Genomic DNA, 19,526 nt, shown 5'->3' with positions numbered 1-19,526 from the left:
TCGTATTTCTCCTTCAAATGGAGGAAAGGAAAGAAACCCACTTGCCCCCTCAGAACTCTCCCTGAGCCCAAGGAAAAGGATAGGGCTGTCCCAGAATGATAATAATGATGGCATTTGTTAAGCGCTTACTATGCGCAAAGCACTGTTCTAAGGGCTGGAGGGGGATACAAGGTGATCAGGTTGTCCCACGTGGGGCTCACGGTCTTAATCCTCATTTTACAGATGAGGGCACTGAGGCACAGAGAAGTGAACTGACTTGTCCAAGGTCACACAGCTGACAAATTGTGGAGGCTGGATTTGAACCCATGACCTCTGACTCCCAAACCCGGGCTCTTTCCATTGAGCCACGGGGCTTTGAATGGCCTGAGGCAGGCTCCACCTTTTGCCTGAAATCTCTCAACAAGGAGGGCAGGAAATTCTCCTCAGTTCTCCTGAGGTTCAGATGGGACAGATTCGGAATTTTTCAGCTCCGGAGGAGCTTGGATTGAGGAGGACCGGACCTGAGTGAGGCCCTGAGCCCGGACGAGCTCTCTGGTACATCCCCAAGTGCACACTTTATGCCACCCAGGGGGTACTTGTGCAGTCTTGGCTACTGCTGAACCCCCAGAGAGGGCCAGTCCCAAATTCTAGACTGTGAGCCCGTTGTTGGGTAGGGACCGTCTCTATATGCTGCCAACTGGTACTTCCCAAGCGCTTAGTACAGTGCTCTGCACACAGTAAGCGCTCAATAAATACGATTGAATGAATGAATAAGAGCAGAGGAGGGCTGAGGAACACACACAAGAGTGGTGAAAACCTACCAGGTGGGACTCCATCAGTTACCCAGGAGCTCTGGAGTTTCATCTTCTCCTGACTTTCATACGGACCGAAGAGAAGCCCGTCTCTTTCCTGGCGGAGGTAGTAGGACCCTTCGAGGTCCCTCAAAACGGGGAGTTCTCTTTTCAAAGCTTTCACTTCAGGTACGGTGGACGTGACGACGTACTGGTGGTGGACCGGAATGAGAGGATGCTGCAGCCCAATCATTTGGCCAACTTCTCTAGCCCAGAATCCTAAAATAAATAAACAGATGTTGAAATGCCAAGCCATGAGCTTTAGTTTTAACGTTTCCCTTCAGTAATTTAATTACAGCAAAAAATTTCTGCCCACCACCACCTGGACCATTCCAACCTGCATCTCAGACTCTCGCCAAGCAGCTGGAGTGATCAAGCGTTCCCTTACTCCATCACCCACTGTCTGGCAAGTGAAATAAGAGACCCTCTAGACTGTAAGCTCACTGTGGGCAGGGGAATGGCACTGCTTATTGCTGTATGGTACTTTGCCAAGCCCTTGGTATAGCGTTCGACACCCAGTAAGCACTCAATAAATATGACAGAATGAATTAATGAATCAATCAATCGCATTTATTGAGTGCTTACTGTGGGCAGAGCACTGTACTAAGCGCTTGGGAAGGATAAGTTGGATGGTCCTCTTGACCTCTAAAGATGCAGAAAGCAGGTCAACACTTCAACCACCTCTGTTCACTTTTGTGAACCCTTGTGAATCCTAATGTCCCATCCTCATTAACCTCATTAGTCAACTCCAGTGGAGGAGTATGGGCCCTGGTTTTCTGGCAAAAGTGTGGACAATCGCTTAAACAGTAGCTCCTCCACACTATGTTCCTGAACTCAGTCAAAGGCGATTGACTTAAATCACTAACTGAGGCTGGGCTGAACATTTTGGTTGTACAGTACACCCCGTTCTCCTAGAACCTGGGGACTAGGTTCTTGCAAAACTCCACGTGAAGGAAAATTTGTGTTCTAATATTTACCGTGTCCGAAGTTGTGCGTATGTGTGCACACAAGTGCTTTGCACATAATGATAATAATAATAATAATAATAATAATAATAATGACATTTATTAAGCGCTTACTATGTGCATAGCACTGTTCTAAGCGCTGGGGAGGTTACAAGGTGATCAGGTTGTCCCACGGGGGGCTCACAATCCCCATTTTACAGATGAGGTAACTGAGGCACAGAGAAGTGAAGTGACTTGCCCAAAGTCACAGAGCTGACAATTGGCGGAGCCGGGATTTGAACCCCTGACCTCTGACTCCAAAGCCCGGGCTCTTTCCACTGAGCCACGCTGCTTCTCAGAGTAGAGGCAAAGGCAGTTTCTCTTTCTGTTTTCCTCATTCATTATGTAAAAATCTGCAACCTCCTGAGGTATTGGAAAACAGAAATTGTTGCTGATCTAGAGAAATTACAAAAAGGCTGCAGAGAGCTTATATAGATGCTAATGAGGGCCACTCGCTGTGGCAAGTTAATGAAAGAAAGCCAAAACAAAACATATTAACAAAATAAAATGAATAGAATAGTAAATATGTACAAGTAAAATAAATAGAGTAATAAATCTGTACAAACATATATACAGGTGCTGTGGGGAGGGGAAGGAGGTAGGGCGGGGGGATGGGGAAGGGGAGAGGATGGAGGGGGCTTTTTGCAATGCAATCCCAGCAAAGAGCTTGCAATCTAATGGGGAAACAGCTGACAAGACAGCCACAAATTGCTATGGTTGCTAAAAGCAAAAGTTAGAGACAGAAATAGATTAAATAGGTGTAAGTTAACGTTAATTTAGAATCTGCTCAAGTGTTAAGGAGGGATGAATAAACTTCAGGGCTAAGGACAGCTTTTAGATGCCTATGGTCTGGGAAGGTGGAATTTAGTCAGGGAATGCCTCCTGGAAGGGTGGGATTTCAGAAGAACTTTGAAAATGGGGAGGACTGTGGTCTGAGAGACTGGAAGTGAGCGGCAGCTCCGTGCAGAAAGAAGGGTAAGAGCCAAGGGAAAGTTGAGAACGAGGAAAAGTGAGAAGCAGCATGGCCCAGTGGAAAGATCACATGCTTGGGAGTCGGAGGACCTGGGTTCTAAACCCGGCTCCGCCAATTTCTGCCAAGTGTTTGCCATGTGACCTTGGGCGAGTCACTTTCAATTCTCTGTGCCTCGGTTTCCTCAAATGTAAAATGGGGATTAAATACGTATTCTCCCTCCTACTTAGACTGTGGGCCCCATGTGGGACGGGGACACAGTCCAACCTAATTAGCTCGCCTATCCCAGAGCTTAGAACAGTGTTTGACACATAGTATGTACTCGACGAATACCATAGAAACAGGTGAGCTTAAGAGGAATGAAAAGTGAGAGCTGGAGTATAGTAGGAAAAGGGAGCTGGTAAGTAAGAGTGAGCCCACTGTTGGGTAGGGACTGTCTCTATATGTTGCCAACTTGTACTTCCCAAGCGCTTAGTACAGTGCTCTGCACACAGTAAGCACTCAATAAATATGATTGATTGATTGATTGATTAAGAGGGAGAATGTTGGAGTGCCTTAAAGCTAATGATCAGGAATTTCTGCTTGACGCGGAGAGGAATGGGTAATCGTTCGTAGATTCTGAGAAGTAGAGAAATGCATTCAGGATGTTTTATAAAAATGATGTGCGCAGCATAGAAAAGTATGTACCAGAGAGTTATTTATAAGCATTATGCAGTACATCCTCGAGGAAGAAAGCGATAGGTCAATTTTACAGACTAAAACCAGCATCTCCTTAACAGTCAGGATGAGCTGAGTTTTCCTGGTTATACTATAACTTGAGCCTTAATTGGTGACCAGATAAATAACCAGAAGGCAATGAACTGAAACGTTATTCTGGTTCTAGAAGGGCAGTCTTTGAATGAACTGCTGCCCTAGACAATCCACAATAATGCCCAGCTAAGTGGGGGCATGGTCATGTGGTGGGAGAGAAATGTTGCTTAGTACAGTGCTCTGCACACAGTAAGTGCTCAATAAATATTATTGATTGATTGAATGTACAGAAAGCTGGGTGTCCTGGTGGTTATTTTTCCAGTCAGGGGCCATCAGAGTGCTCCTTCTCCTCGCAACAGAAAGAACTGATCAGAAGGTCCTGGTAAGAGGGTGGAGGATTTACAGTTGAGTTACATCAACCTTTGCACTTATTTATTCATTCTTTCAATCGCATTTATTGGGGGCTTACTGTGTGCAGAGCACTCTACTCAGTGTGGGGGAGAATCCCCTCCCCACAGCACCTGTATATATGTTTGTACGTATTTATTACTCTATTTATTTATTTTATTTGTACATCTTTATTCTATTTATTTTATTTTGTTAATATGTTTTGTTTGGTTCTCTGTCTCCTCCTTCTAGACTGTGAGCCCGCTGCTGGGTAGGGACCGTCTCTATATGTTGCCAACTTGTACTTCCCAAGCGCTTAGCACAGTGCTCTGCACACAGTAAGCGCTCAATAAATACGATTGAATGAATGAATGAATGAACAATAAGCAGACAACACATTCCCTGTTCACAACGAGTAGGATCTCAGTGGGACCTGAGCGCTTTCGGAACCATTTCCGGTGGTTTGGGCCCATTGTAGGGAACCAGATGACTGGACCAAATCTACAAGTCACTTCTTCTGACTCAATTGCATAAGTGAACCAGACATATGGAAAAACAGCACGGCCTAATGAAAAGAGAACGGGCCTGAGAGTCAGAGGACCTGGGTTCTAATCCCGGTTCTGCCACTTGTCTACTGTCTGACCTTGGGCAAGTCACTTAACATCTTGTGCCTCAGTTACCTCATCTGGAAAATGGGGATTAAATCCTCCTCCTTCCAACTTAGACTTTGAACCCTATGTAGGACAGGGGATGTGTCCAACCTGATAAATTCGTATTTACCTCAGTGCTTAGAACAGTGCTTAACACATAGTAAGTGCTTATTCCGGTGACCTGACACCTGTTCACATGTTTTATTTTGTTGTCTGTCTCCCCCTTCCACACTGTGAGCCCGTTGTTGGGTAGGGACCATCTCTAGATGTTGCCGACTTGGACTTCCCAAGCGCTTAGTACGGTGCTCTGCACACAGTAAGCTCTCAATAAATACGATTGAAGGAATGAATGAATGAATAAATGAACAAATACCATTTTCTTTAAAAAAAAAAAAAGGGAGCCAGACTCCACTGAGTCTCTCAAAATGGGAGAAACTTGGGCTAGAAAAATGATCTTATCCTTTTTCGTTACCCAAACTCTGCCAGGGCCAACTTATTTGAACCCACACTCCTGGGGCTCAACTGGAAATGAACTGGCCTTCCAGAATTCATTCAATCATATTGCTTTCAATTGAATTGACTGAGCGCTCACTGTGCACAAAGCACAGAGTTGGAGAAGGAGGCCGAGTTTGCCGAGAAGAGATGTCCCTGTCTCATAATTTCTGGACCCATAACTTCTGGAATCTCAGACCTAGCCAGAAGGGCTACTCGGGGAGTGTTTAAACTGTTGCATTTCGGTGATAACCCAGAAATACTTAGATGCGTAGATGGGTATTATGAGATAAATGGTGCTAATAAATGCTTTTGAAAATGATTTTGCATTAGATTATTGATGGCTTGCGCTGCTGTATCCATAAAAGCCAAACCTCCCGGTGTTGCACTTATCACTTGAAAGATCCAAGTTCATATGGTTCGTCAAACTACTTCAGCGGAAAAGAAAACTCACGAGTTAGTGTGTTTTGCCTATTTCATTTGCATATTACACAAACAATTGAGATTTACTACACTGCACACAGTAGGATATTGTTCAGTGAGATTTATAAATCATACCAAGATATATAACTGAAACAGCAAAATACTATTAGAAAAACGTTATTCTGTAATGATGTTTTAATTATAAACATATGTCAAAACATTAGGACCCCGAGGAAGAATAAATATACTCTGGCTAAAGGACCATTTTACAGACTTATAATGTAGGAATTTAGAACATATAAAACAAGAATATTTAGCAGGAAGCCATTTTCACAGTCATTGTCAACACTATTACCTCCAGGGTTTTATTACTCTTAAATCTTTAAAACAAATATTTCCCCCCTCCACTCCCACCCACTGATTAGTTTACACTAGATGATTAAAGGCCAATTCTCTGCTAGTTTATTAATTTCATCAATAAACATTTACGTGGAATTTATCGATAGTGATATAGTCCAGGCATTTGTACTCACACACCTTTTTGCAAGTGCTAGTATAATTATTTTATCTCTGGAATTCTTCTTTAGGATATTTTAAGTATATTTCCTTTTGGTAACCGGAAAGATTCCCAGGGGTCTGGGCTGAGCAAACTGATTTAAACTAGAGCATTCTGGTTCCACGTCAGCTGTTAATGATGCTAGAAAAAACAAACAGCTGCCAATGAACTCTGCTAAATTCTGAATTAGCACTGTTAGCTCTACCAAGACTGACTGGGAACTTATCAGCAGAGACTTATAGAAATGGGGATGACAGGAAAGTCGAAAAAAAGATACCGTTCACGGCAAGTAATGCTTACAAACGGCTTTTGAGATTTGACAAAAAGACTTTGTAGGCGTTAAGTACCTGATTTGGGGTGAAAACCGAGCTGCACATTAGTGTAAACCAAATATTTTTGGTGTAATTAGATTATGAAAAGGCTTAAGAAAAGGAAGCAGTTTGCCCCCGGAATCCATAATCACCGCGTGGCTCAGTGGAAAGAGCCGGGGCTTGGGACTCAGAGGTCATGGGTTCAAGTCCCGGCTCTGCCAATTGTCAGCTGTGTGACTTTGGGCAAGTCACTTCACTTCTCTGGGCCTCAGTTACCTCATCTGTAAAATAGGGATTAAGACTGTGAGCCCCACCTGGGACAACCTGATCACCTTGTATCCTCCCCAGAGTTTAGAACAGTGCTTTGCATGTAGTAAGTGCTTAACAAATGCCATCATCATCATCGAATAGTGACAATGACTAAACTGGCTTTCCTGCAGAATCAGTCATTAGTCAGCCAATCACGGGAATTTACTGAACAGCTCCCACTCATGAATGCAGAACACTATACTACGTATCACAGTAGAAAGTTGTACATTACACAATGCCTATAAAATTTTCAAAATCTGCCAAAGGAAGGTAAGACTAAATGAACGTTGCTCCCGCCCACAAGGACCTCCCATTCTAATGGAGGAGAAAGTTGGAATGCTGAAATTTTCAAATGAAGATAGATAAAACACAAACGACTAAATCTTAGACACAGATGATAAATGAGAAGACAGAAGACAGAAATACATGATTGTGTATCATTCAAAGAGGTAAAAAAATGGCAAAGGACTTCTGGATTGATTAAAGGGACCGAAATCGAGCAGGGTTTAGGGGAGTGAACATGGCCTAGTGGAATAAGTCAGAAGATTCTGGTCCTAGTCCTCCTACTTACTGGTTGAAGTGATCTTGGACGAGTCACTTATCAGTTTCCTCACCTGTAAAATGGGGATTCAGTGCCTGTCCTCCTTCCTAAAGTGTGAGCCCCACGTGGGACAGGGACTGTGCCCAATCTGATTATCTGGCATCTCCCCTAGGGCTTAGCACAGAGTAAGATAATTATTACTGTTAATCTGGGATGGCTTCATGGAGGGGATGGGATTTTTAGTAATGTTTTGCAAGGGAGGGAGGGAAAGAGTGTTTAATGGCCCAGCGGACGGGGGACCGAGGATAGATGATGATGAAGTACATTAGTCTGGTTGGAGTAGAGAGCAAAAATTGGGGTAGAGCCAGAGAAGAGAGCAGTTAGTAAAGAGGAGTGAGCTAGGGGAGAGATTGTAGCTATTAAATGATTTATTAATTTGAGGCGATAATTAAACAGTCCGCGATGCTTACCGGAGGCGTTCACAACTCTTTTTGCTCGGATTGTTCCTTGGGGCGTTTCGACTTCCCAGGTGCCATCAGACCTGGGTTGGAGACCGGCCACAGGAGCAGGAAATTTTAATAAAGCACCGTATCTCCTCGCCCCAGCAGCCAGGGCCATCGTAAGAGAATAAGGGTCAATGTGGCCATCTCCTGGATTGTACAGTCCAGCAAGGACCTGAATGGATCACACAAAATGAATTAGTTTAGACGGAATTGGAGTTTCTTCCCTAAACATTTCTGCTATAAAAATACTGTCCTTTCAATGGTCAAAGGCCTCCTCTAGCATGGCGTTAGATGCATTTCCTAAAGGTTCTGTTTTCCACTCTCAAAATGCAGATGTGGACTGTGGAAAATTCAAATTCAGGATGGTGGGACAAGAAAACGTGTTTAATCAGTTCCCAATAAATGGGTCAGAGTTGGCATTAGGGTTCTCAGTTCGGGTCCCGTCAGCAGAAAGCTGTCTCTATGTCAGATCAGAACCCACGGCTTTAGGTTACAGTGCTCTACCCACAGGAAGCGCTCAATAAATACGATTGAATGAATGAATGAAGAAGGCCCTAGAGAAAGACCAGCAGAGGCGGGAGGTTTCACAGCATAATGTAAAACCTCCTGAATCAAGCAGAAATGCTCTTAATACAGCTTAACCAGCCACTTTAAATATTCTTGGAGAAGCATTCACATTTGGTTCGCTCAGGGGCCCAAATCCGTAAGTTTCCTGCTCGCTGAGAGCCTCCCTGTGGACTAGTATGGCCCCTAAGGTAGCCTGCCACATTATTTTTTTATAGTATTTGTTAAGCCCTTCCAATGTGCCGGGCACTGTGCTAAGCGCTGTGCAATGTCATGGATTGCAGAACTGGAGTCGGGGCTTCCAGAGAGAAAAACAGTCTCAATGTGCTGTTGGAGGTCAATATAACTCGAGAAGGAATCACAAAATAGAACATCTAAACCTGCTTCTGTTTTACTTTAAATGCTTTATGGATTCAAGCCCTCCAGATCCATACCCCATGTACAACCCAGGCTCCAGGGCCTTACTTCTGTGCTTCCCCAAATCAACCCTTTCCACCTTAAAGAGATCGTTTGGACTTAAAATTCATTCGATTGTATTTACTGAGCGCTTACTGTGCGTAAAGCTCTGTAGAAAATGAAAAGGATCTCAGATTTGAAATATTTCTGGAGGGATATGGATAAGAGGTGGGAGGTGACTTATTGGTTGTTTGGCATTAGAGGGAAATGATCCACTCAATTCACCATTAGTATTTCCTTGGTGCCAACTGTGTGCTGAGTACTGAGCCCTTGGAAGAGTGCAGTAGACATCGAAGAGACAATCCCTGCCTTTAGGGAGTTTACTCCTTAACAGGGGAGAGAGACCCAAAGTGATTTATAGATAGGAGGAAGACTCTAAGGAGGATCCAGGTTTTTCTTTATTACTGTTCGAGACCCGACAGTCTGTGCACAAAAGGGCCAAACTTCCACCACTCTTTCCCCCAATTTTTCCCTTCAGAATGAGTGAGCACTGCCCAGTGAGCAACCTGCTTTGCATCCATAGGCAAGAAGACTGGAATACCGTACCTTCTCCATATTCAATAAAGGAAACATCTCCTGCACTTTTTCCGGCTCAATAAGATACTGTTCGGTCGGGTGCCAGCGAGCACGAGTCATTTGGTATTTAAATTCATCCACTCGAGTAGGGGTAGTAGCAATTCTGATACTGCCCGGCTGATGGAATCCCACCACCTACAAAGGCACGCACAGCAGAAGTTTATGATCTCACTGGAGTTAACAACGGGAGCCTAGTTATCATGAGCGACGTGATGTAATGAAAAAATTCGAGCATGTGGGGAAAGATGTGTTATCAAATGGAGATAAAAGCCAACATGGATTCAGTAAACCTTCGAAAGAGGTTGCAGAATCTGAAATGTTCCCAAGGGCATCTCATATTTTTAGCTGAGTAACGTGTAATGTGCAAGTGAGGATTAAATCACATGGGAGGGAAAGGGACGTGGAGATTCTTGAGATCTTTGATCCTTGGAGGGCGTCGGAGTTGAGACCCTGCTCCTATCAAAAGTGATTTTTCAATATTTTCAGAAGCCATGTATTCATTCAATCATATTTATTGAGCACTTACTGTGTGCAGAGCACTGTACTAAGCGCTTGTACTTGCTTTGCAAAACCATACTCGTTATCTGGAACTATATTAGTATCTTTATTGTTGACATTTACTAAGTCCCTTCTGAGGTACAGGCTTCTTAGAACTAGCTCGACTGATCCGATCAGTAAATAAGTATACTACATGTTGCCAGTCATGTGCTGAGTATCTTTAAGTATAAGCTATACTTGGTTAAATTTAGAAGAAAATGTTTTAATGCTTTAATGTGTTTTTGGAATAATGGAGTTTTGGAAACTTGCTAGCCAAACTGAAATCCAAGTTTAATAAAACAATGGAGTTAAAATCCAAAATCCCTAGTCCAACTGTTGCTGTCATTCACTGTTTAAAGCAGTATCTCTGCTTAATTTTTCACAAGAAAAATGGGATTTTTAAAAGAATAGTTATAGAGAACATAATCCAAAATGTCAAGATATATTGATTTAAAGGAAACCCACAAGATCATTGCAGTAAAATTTAAGCATTTCTATAACAGAGTATCTATTTCATATGTAACTGAAGATGTTTGCCCACAAGCACTTTAATAATACTAATAATTACTGCTATCATTATCGTTATAATTAACTGAAGGCATTGCTTGGCCACAAAAAAAGCCTACGAAAAGAAATTTAATAAATGGTATTGATAAATGAAGAAGAGGAAAACAACGCTTTTCTTCTTTAGATTTTTCATAAAACTTGTTCTTCCAAGCCAATATTGCCACTGAATAAATCTTAACTGAAAGTCATTTACCTGCCCTGTTTCTTCTTCTAATTTTTCATACAGTTTAATGCTGTAGTAATGTATTTTCTTCAGATTGATTCCAGGATGAAAGTAAGTGGTTAAACCTGCCTTGAAAGAGGAAAAAAAAAAAGACATCCAATCAATCAATGGTATTTAGGGTATAATGGTATTTATTTGTATTTAATGGTATCAATCAGTGACCAAGCACTGTATTAAGCTCTTGGGAGAGTACAATAGTGTTGGGTGATAGTTACAATATAGTTGGGAGGGAGCCATGAACTAAATTACAGCAAGGGGAAGTGAGGAAGTATAAGGATCTGTACGTAAATGTGCTGAAGGTGGAGGTAGGGTGAGTGTCATAGTGCTTAGGGGTATGGACACAAGTGTAAAGGGGATATAGAAGGGAAGGACAATAAGGAAGGGACACGAGAGGAGAGTCAGGGAAGGCTTCCTGGAAGAGATATGATTTTGGTAGGGCTTTGAAGATGAGGAGGGTGGTGGTCTGTTGGGAGAGAGTTCCAGGCAGGCAAGAAGAGGGAAGGAGGGAGCGACTGATAGAGAGAGAGACGAAAGCATGGCACAAATAGGTTGGTGGTAGAGGAGCAAAGTCCGTGGGTGGTTTTTGGTGAGAAAAAAGCAAAGATAGGTGTGTGTGGGGGGGGGGAAGCGGATAGAGTGCCTGAAAGCCGACGGTCAGGAGTTTTTGCCTTCTAGACTGAGCCCACTGTTGGGTAGGGACCGTCTCTATATGTTGCCAACTTGTACTTCCCAAGTGCTTAGTACAGTGCTCTGCACACAGTAAGCGCTCAATAAATACAATTGATTGATTGATTGACGTGGAGATGGATGGGCAACCACTGGTGAGTTTTGGAAGAGTGGGGAGATGTGCACATCACACGTTTTGAGAAAAATAATCCAGGCAGTAGAGTGATGGTAGAGGGGTGAGGCTGGAAGCAGGGAGGTGAGAGAGGAGGCTAATGCAGTAGTCGAGGTGGGATACGACAAGTGCGAGAAGCTTATCACCACTATTCCTTTAGGATTCTGACAGCTTTCTTTGAAAGGTTTGTTCTAGAAACTACAAAGTCAGGTTCAAAAGGGCCAGTTGGTTTTCCTTGATTAAATACACACCCTTGGCACCTTCACCCTAACTCCAGGTGTGCTTTTACCCAGACGTTTTGTCAGAACACAGCAATCAATCAATGGTATTTATTGAGCACTTGCTATGTGCAGACCCTAATACTAATCACCTGGGAGAGTACTACCCATCTGTAAAATGGGGATTAAGACTGTGAGACAACCTGATCACCTTGTATCTACCCCAGCGCTTAGTACAGTGCTCTGCACACAGTAAGCGCTCAATAAATACGATTGAATGAATGAACAGTGCTTTGCACATAGTAAGCGCTTAACAAATACCATCATTATTATTATTACAACACAAGGGAATTAATGGACATGTTCCCTGCCCACAATTAGCTTGCCGTCTAGAGGGGAGACAGACATTAATATAATTTATGATATATAATTTAAAGATATGTACATAATATGTACATACGGCTGATAGACGGCGAGGGAGATGAGAGCAAGGCACAAGTAGGTTGGTGTTAGAGGAATGAAGTGCATATGCAAAGTGTAAAAATCTACAGATCTTATTGCACTGCCCTCCTATAGATATTTTCCTGTTCGATGAACGATTTTTTTTTTTACAAAATCTCAGGGAAGAAATATACCTCACCAGAGCTTCCCCAAAAGAAGCAGCATGGCTCAGTGGAAAGTGCCCAGGCTTTGGAGTCAGAGGTCATGGGTTCAAACCCCAACTCCGCCAACTGTCAGCTGTGTGACTTTGGGCAAGTCACTTCACTTCTCTGGGCCTCAGTTACCTCATCTGTGAAATGGGGATTAAGACTGTGAGCCCCCCGTGGGACAACCTGATCACCTTGTAACCTCCCCAGCGCTTAGAACAGTGCTTTGCACAGAGTAAACGCTTAATAAATGCCATCATTATTATTATTATTATTTGGAGTCAGAGGTCATGGGTTCAAATCCCAGCTCCGCCAACTGTCAGCTGTGTGACTTTGGGCAAGTCACTTCACTTCTCTGGGCCTCAGTTACCTCATCTGTAAAATGGGGATTAAGACTGTGAGCCCCCCGTGGGACAAACTGATCACCTTGTAACCTCCCCAGCGCTTAGACCAGTGCTTTGCACATAGTAAACGCTTAATAAATGCCATCATTATTATTATTCTCTGTACCTCAGTTACCTCATCTGTAAAATGGGGATTAAGACTGTGAGCCCCCCATGGGACAACCTGATCACCTTGTAACCGCCCCAGCGCTTAGAACAGTGCTTGGCACATAGTAAGCGCTTAATAAATGCCATCATTATTATTCTCTGTACCTCAGTTACCTCATCTGGAAAATGGGGATTAAAACTGTGAGCCTCCAGTGGGACAACCTGATCACCTTGTAACCTCCCCAGCGCTTAGAACAGTGCTTTGCACATAGTAAGCGCTTAACAAATACTATTATTATTATTATTATTTAATCATTCTATAGATCAGTTCAATTTATTGAGGGCCTACTGAATGAAAAGCACTATACTAAATACTGGGGAGAGTAAACCAGAAACAGCCTAAGGGAACTTTAAGTGAGGGGGATCGGAGAAAATCCTGCCTGCTGTGAAGACATTGTGCCTTAATCTTGGTATAGGGTGGGCACCTAAAGGAGGTTAGTGCTGTTTGGAGTAGGCCAGCAGGGAGTGTCTGTACCACTAGAGTGGAAAGAGCACCAGCCCTGGAGTCCGAGGGTCTGGGTTCTAATCCCACCTCCGCCACGCATCAGCTGTGTGACTTTGGGCACTTGCACTTCACTTCTCTGTGCCTCAGCTCCCTTACCTGCAAAATGGGGATTTTTGCCACTTGGTTTTTGTCACATCAAACGGGAAAATATCCATAGGAGGGCAGTGTTCCCTGTTCTCCCTCCTATTTAGACTGTGAGGCTCACGTGGGATCTGATTCTTGGACTTCTTTATTTTATTTTGTTAATACGTTTTGTTGTCTGTCTCCCCCTTCTAGACTGTGAGCCTGCTGTTGGGTAGGGACCGTCTCTATAGAAGCAGCGTGGCTCAGGGGAAAGAGCCCGGGCTTTGGAGTCAGAGGTCATGGGTTCAAATCCCGCCTCCGCCAATTGTCAGCTGTGTGACTTTGGGCAAGTCACTTCACTTCTCTGGGCCTCAGTTACCTCATCTGGAAAATGGGGATTAAGAGTGTGAGCCCCCCGAGGGACAACCTGATTACCTTGTAACCTCCCCAGTGCTTAGAACAGTGCTTTGCACATAGTAAGCGCTTAATAAATGCCATCATTATTATATTATATGTTGCCGACTTGTACTTCCCAAGCGCTTAGTACAGTGCTCTGCACACAGTAAGCGCTCAATAAATACGATTGAATGAATGAATGCCTCAGAATGCCAAGGCCCTGCTGAGAGCTCACCTCCTCCAGGAGGCCTTCCCAGACTGAGCCCCTTCCTTCCTTTCCCCCTCGTCCCCCTCTCCATCCCCCCATCTTACCTCCTTCCCTTCCCCACAGCACCTGTATATCTGTATATATGTTTGTACGTATTTATTACTCTATTTATTTATTTATTTATTTTACTTGTACATATCTATCCTATTTATTTTATTTTGTTAGTATGTTTGGTTTTGTTCTCTGTCTCCCCCTTTTAGACTGTGAGCCCACTGTTGGGTAGGGACTGTCTCTATATGTTGCCAATTTGTACTTCCCAAGCGCTTAGTACAGTGCTCTGCACATAGTAAACGCTCAATAAATACAATTGATGATGATGATGATGAATGAATGATTCACTTGTCAGCGTTCAGTATAGTGCTGGGCGCACAGTAAGTGCTTAACAAATACCACAATTCGGGTGCGGATGCTCCGCTCCTCTGCACGTTTTCTTGAAGCAGTGCGAAGGGTTGGGGTGGAGAAAGTGGCCATTTAATGGCAGCAGCCCAAGGACGGCGGGGGTGTGTGAAAGAAAACGGACTCCCCGGCAACAGTGCTCCTGAGGGTGGAGCTTGGTAGAACTTGGTATTTGTAATGTGCCCTTTTATATAAAAAAAAACTATACACAGTGGATTTACAGGTGCCGGTTTGAAAAAAGATGTCCTTACTGCATGCCACGTCGATCCAGCGGTGAGTTCGGATTTCTCCAGCAGGACCACATCCTTCATGCCAGCTTTGGCCAGGTGGTAAGCGAGACTCACACCCACACACCCCCCTCCAATTATTACTGTCTCTGCTGCATCTTTCCATTTTGTTTCGGAAATGGAAAATGGGTTTTCGTTTCTGGGGGATTAAAGCAAAAAAAGGACCACCAAGAAGTTACTTAGTTATCTTCCCAGGATCACATTCCATTTGGGATTATATTTGAGCATTTTAGGAAGCCTCATGAGCATCTTTAAGGTCACGGAAGATGCCCGTCAACAAATGCTTCCCCTGTCTGTAAACTGTCAATCGATGGTATTTATTGAATGCTTCCTGTGCAGAGCACTGTACTAAGCACTCGGGGAAGTACAGTATAGTATAACAGAGTGGGCAGACATGTTCCCTGCCCACAGCAAACTTAATCTTTTTTAATGTCTAGCTCCCTTACTAGATTGGAAGCTCCTTGAGGGCAAGGATCATATCCACATTGCACTGCACTTTCCCAAGTATTATTAGTATTATTATTATTATTGTATTTGTTAAGCGCTTATTATGTGCCAAGCACGTTCTAAGCGCTGGTTAGTACAGTACTCTGCACACAGTAAGCACTGGATAAATACCACTGATTGATTGATTCTTGCTTATGGATTCCCCAGTGAAGACTTCCAAACCATAGTTTATGTCTCTTTATTAAGTATAATTCATCTGCTTCTCTAGAGACTTGTACTTCCCAAGCGCTTAGTACAGTGCTCTGCACACAGTAAGCGCTCAATAAATACGATTGATTAAGTAATCCCGTCATCCGGGGATGAGTGGCAAAAAATTTCCAATTAATGTGCATTGATAATAATAATAATAATAGTATTTGTTAAGTGCTTACTATGTGCCAGGACTGTATTAGGCAGTCGGGAGGATACGAGCATAGCGGGTTGGACACAGTCCCTGTCCCCCGTGGGGCTCACAGTCTCAATCACCATTTTACAGATGAGGGAACTGAGGCCCAGAGAAGTGAAGTGACTTGCCCAAGGTCACATGGCGGACAAGTCACACAGTCATTAACCTGCAACCTAAATGAACCAAGGAGCTGGACGGCTCTACCTCTCGCCTCTGGAACCTGGACTCTGCTCTGCTTAAAAAAAATGTATGGTATTTATTAATAATAATAATAATAATGACATTTATTAAGCACTTACTATGTGCAAAGCACTGTTCTAAGCGCTGGGGAGGTTACAAGGTGATCAGGTTGTCCCACGGGGGGCTCACAGTCTTAATCCCCATTTTACAAATGAGGTAAATCAGGCCCAGAGAAGTGAAGCGACTTGCCCAAAGTCACCCAGCTGACAACTGAGAAGCAGCGTGGCTCAGTGGAAAGAGCACGGGCTTTGGAGTCAGAGGTCATGGGTTCAAATTCCGGCTCTGCTAACTGTCAGCTGTGTGACTTTGGGTAAGTCATTTAACTTCTCTGTGCCTCAGTTACCTCATCTGTAAAATGGGGATTAAGACTGTGAGCCCCCCGTGGAACAACCTTATCACCTTGTAACCTCCCCAGCACTTAGAACAGTGCTTTGCACACAGTAAGCGCTTAGCAAATGCCATTGAAATTGGCGGAGTCGGGATTTGAACCCACGACCTCTGACTCCAAAGCCCGGGCTCTTTCCCCTGAGCCACGCTGATCAAGTGCTTATTATGTGCTGAGCACTGTACTAAGCGCTGAGGTAGACAGGCGATCATCCGGTTGGATTCAGTCCCTGTCCCGCATGGGCTCACAACCTAGTAATAATTATGGTATCTGTTAAGGGTTTACTATGTGTCAGGCACTGTATTAAGCGCCGGACCGAAGCGAGATCCTCCCTTTGTACTCCTCCAGGCCCCAGCATTCCCTCCTGGGCCCTGGAGTCCGGGGCGCCTAGCACCTCCCACCGCCCACCTTTCATTCATTCATTCATGCATTCATTCAGTCGTATTTATTGAACGCTTACTGTGTGCAGAGCACTGTACTGAGCGCTGGGGAAAGTCCAGTACAGAAAGAGTAATAAAAGGAGAAGCGGCATGGCTCGCTGGCAAGAGCACGGGCTTAGGAGTCGGAGGATGTGGGCTCTAATCCCGCCTCTGCCCCTTGTCTGCTGTGTGACCATGGGCAAAGCACTTCACTTCTCTGTGCCTAAGTTTCCTCATCTGTAAAATGGGGATGAAGACTGTGAGCCCCACGGGGGACGGTCTGCTGGCCTTGGATATCCCCCAGCCCTCAGAGAAGCAGCGTGGCTCAGTGGCAAGAGTCCAGGCTTGGGAGTCAGTGGTCATGGGTTCTAATCCTGGCTCCACCACTTGTCAGCTGTGTGACTTTGAGTAAGTCACTTCACTTCTCTGGGCCTCATTCCCCCATCTGTAAAATGGGGGTGAAGACTGTGAGCCCCACAGGGGACAACCTGATTACCTTGCATCCTCCCAGCGCTTAGAACAGTGCCTGGCACATAGTAAGTGCTTAACAAATGCCATCATTCAATCGTATTTATTGAGTGCTTACTGTGTGCAGAGCACTGTACTATGCCACCATTGTTATTATTAGAACAATGCTTGGCACATAGTAAGCGCTCATTTTGCCTCATCTGTAAAATGGGGATTAAGACTGTGAGCCCCCCGTGGGACAACCTGATCACCTTGTAACCTCCCCAGTGCTTAGATAAGTGCTTTGCACATAGTAAGCGCTTAATAAATACCATCATTAAGCGCTTAACAAATGCCATTGTTACTATTACTAGAACAGTGCTTGGCACCTAGTAAGTGCTTAACAAATGCTATCGTTACTATTACTAGAACAGTGCTTGGCACCTAGTAAGTGCTTAACAAATGCTATCGTTACTATTACTAGAACAGTGCTTGGCACCTAGTAAGTGCTTAACAAATGCCATCGTTACTATTACTAGAACAGTGCTTGGCACCTAGTAAGTGCTTAACAAATGCTATCGTTACTATTACTAGAACAGTGCTTGGCACCTAGTAAGCACTTAACAAATGCCATCGTTACTATTACTAGAACAGTGCTTGGCACCTAGTAAGCGCTTAACAAATGCCATCGTTATTATTCCTAGACCAGTGCTTGGCACCTAGTAAGCACTTAATGCCATCGTTACTATTACTAGAACAGTGCTTGGCACCTAGTAAGCGCTTAACAAATGCTATCGTTACTATTACTAGAACAGTGCTTGGCACCTAGTAAGCGCTTAACAAATGCCATCGTTATTATTACTAGAACAGTGCTTGGCACCTAGTAAGCACTTAATGCCATCGTTACTATTACTAGAACAGTGCTTGGCACCTAGTGAGCGCTTAACAAATGCCATCGTTATTATTCCTAGACCAGTGCTTGGCAACTAGTAAGCACTTAATGCCATCGTTACTATTACTAGAACAGTGCTTGGCACCTAGTAAGCGCTTAACAAATGCTATCGTTACTATTACTAGAACAGTGCTTGGCACCTAGTAAGCGCTTAACAAATGCCATCGTTATTATTCCTAGAACAGTGCTTGGCAACTAGTAAGCACTTAATGCCATCGTTACTATTACTAGAACAGTGCTTGGCACCTAGTAAGCGCTTAACAAATGCCATCGTTACTATTACTAGAACGGTGCTTGGCACCTAGTAAGCGCTTAACAAATGCCATCGTTATTATTCCTAGACCAGTGCTTGGCACCTAGTAAGCACTTAATGCCATCGTTACTATTACTAGAACAGTGCTTGGCACCTAGTAAGCGCTTAATGCCATCGTTATTATTACTAGAACAGTGCTTGGCACCTAGTAAGCGCTTAACAAATGCTATCGTTACTATTACTAGAACAGTGCTTGGCACCTAGTAAGCGCTTAACAAATGCCACCGTTACTACTACTAGAACAGTGCTTGGCAGCTAGTAAGCGCTTAACAAATACTATTACTACTAATGATAATAATGATGATGGAGGGGGCCAACTGGTGCAGGGCCCCCTGGTACCACCACCACCACCACCCCCGCCCCCCAGGGCACGGTACCCACCGCTGGAGGCTGCTGCAGCTGTTGCTGTGGGGGCGGTGACTGTGGCCCCTGGAGAGTCCCGGCAGGGCTGCCCCCCGCTGCCCCCGGAGCTGGCGGGCGGCGACGGCCCGGAGCATGGCCGGCCAAGGTGGGCCCGGGTGGGCACGGGAGGGGCCCGGGCACGGCGGAGGGGAGAGGGGAGCGGGGAGCGGGGAGCGGGGAGCGGGGAGCGGGGAGCGGGGCCCTCCCCTGGGCGGGGCGGGGCGGGAGGCCCTCCGGGCTCCTGTGGCCTCCCCCCGCCCCTCCGCCATGGCCCGATCTGCCCGCAACAAGGTAGGTCCTGGGCGCCCACAACCCTCTGCCACCCCCAGCCTCCCAACGGAGCCACCACCAAACCCCTCTTCTCAGCCCGAAGGGTCCCAGACCCCCCAACCCCCAGGTTCCCCAATCACCAGGCCCCCAGGCTCCCCAGCCCTCCAACCTCCAGACTCCCCAATCACCAGGCTCCCCAGCCCCCCAACCCCCAGATCCTCCAACCCCCAGGCTCCCCAGCCCCCCAACCCCCAGGCTCCCCAATCACCAGGCCCCCTAACCCCCAGACCCCCCAACCCCCAGGCTCCCCAGCCCCCTAACCCCCAGACCCTCCAACCCCCAGGCTCCCCAATCACCAGGCCCCCCAACCCCCAGACCCCCCAACCCC

The 19,526-nt window shown here is 45.0% G+C and overlaps 1 protein-coding gene across 1 annotated transcript in view; it reads right to left on the bottom strand.

Annotated features, from left to right (window-relative positions):
* The window catches only part of DMGDH (dimethylglycine dehydrogenase), a 64,321-nt gene extending 45,344 nt beyond the window's left edge, over positions 1–18,977 (bottom strand). The window contains exons 1-6 of the mRNA XM_038765484.1: positions 18,848–18,977; positions 14,783–14,957; positions 10,620–10,718; positions 9,293–9,457; positions 7,694–7,898; positions 801–1,049 (exon numbers count right to left, since the gene is read on the bottom strand). Coding sequence (XP_038621412.1) covers positions 801–1,049; positions 7,694–7,898; positions 9,293–9,457; positions 10,620–10,718; positions 14,783–14,957; positions 18,848–18,963 — 1,009 coding nt within the window. The 5' untranslated portion in view covers positions 18,964–18,977. The remainder of the gene's footprint in view (positions 1–800; positions 1,050–7,693; positions 7,899–9,292; positions 9,458–10,619; positions 10,719–14,782; positions 14,958–18,847) is intronic.
* Positions 18,978–19,526: the final 549 nt, after the last annotated feature.

This window comes from Tachyglossus aculeatus, chromosome 23, assembly GCF_015852505.1.
Source record: "Tachyglossus aculeatus isolate mTacAcu1 chromosome 23, mTacAcu1.pri, whole genome shotgun sequence".
In the NCBI taxonomy this organism is placed as follows: domain Eukaryota; kingdom Metazoa; phylum Chordata; class Mammalia; order Monotremata; family Tachyglossidae; genus Tachyglossus; species Tachyglossus aculeatus.
Note: the sequence above shows the minus strand (reverse complement) of the source record. Positions and strands in the feature narration are given on the sequence as shown.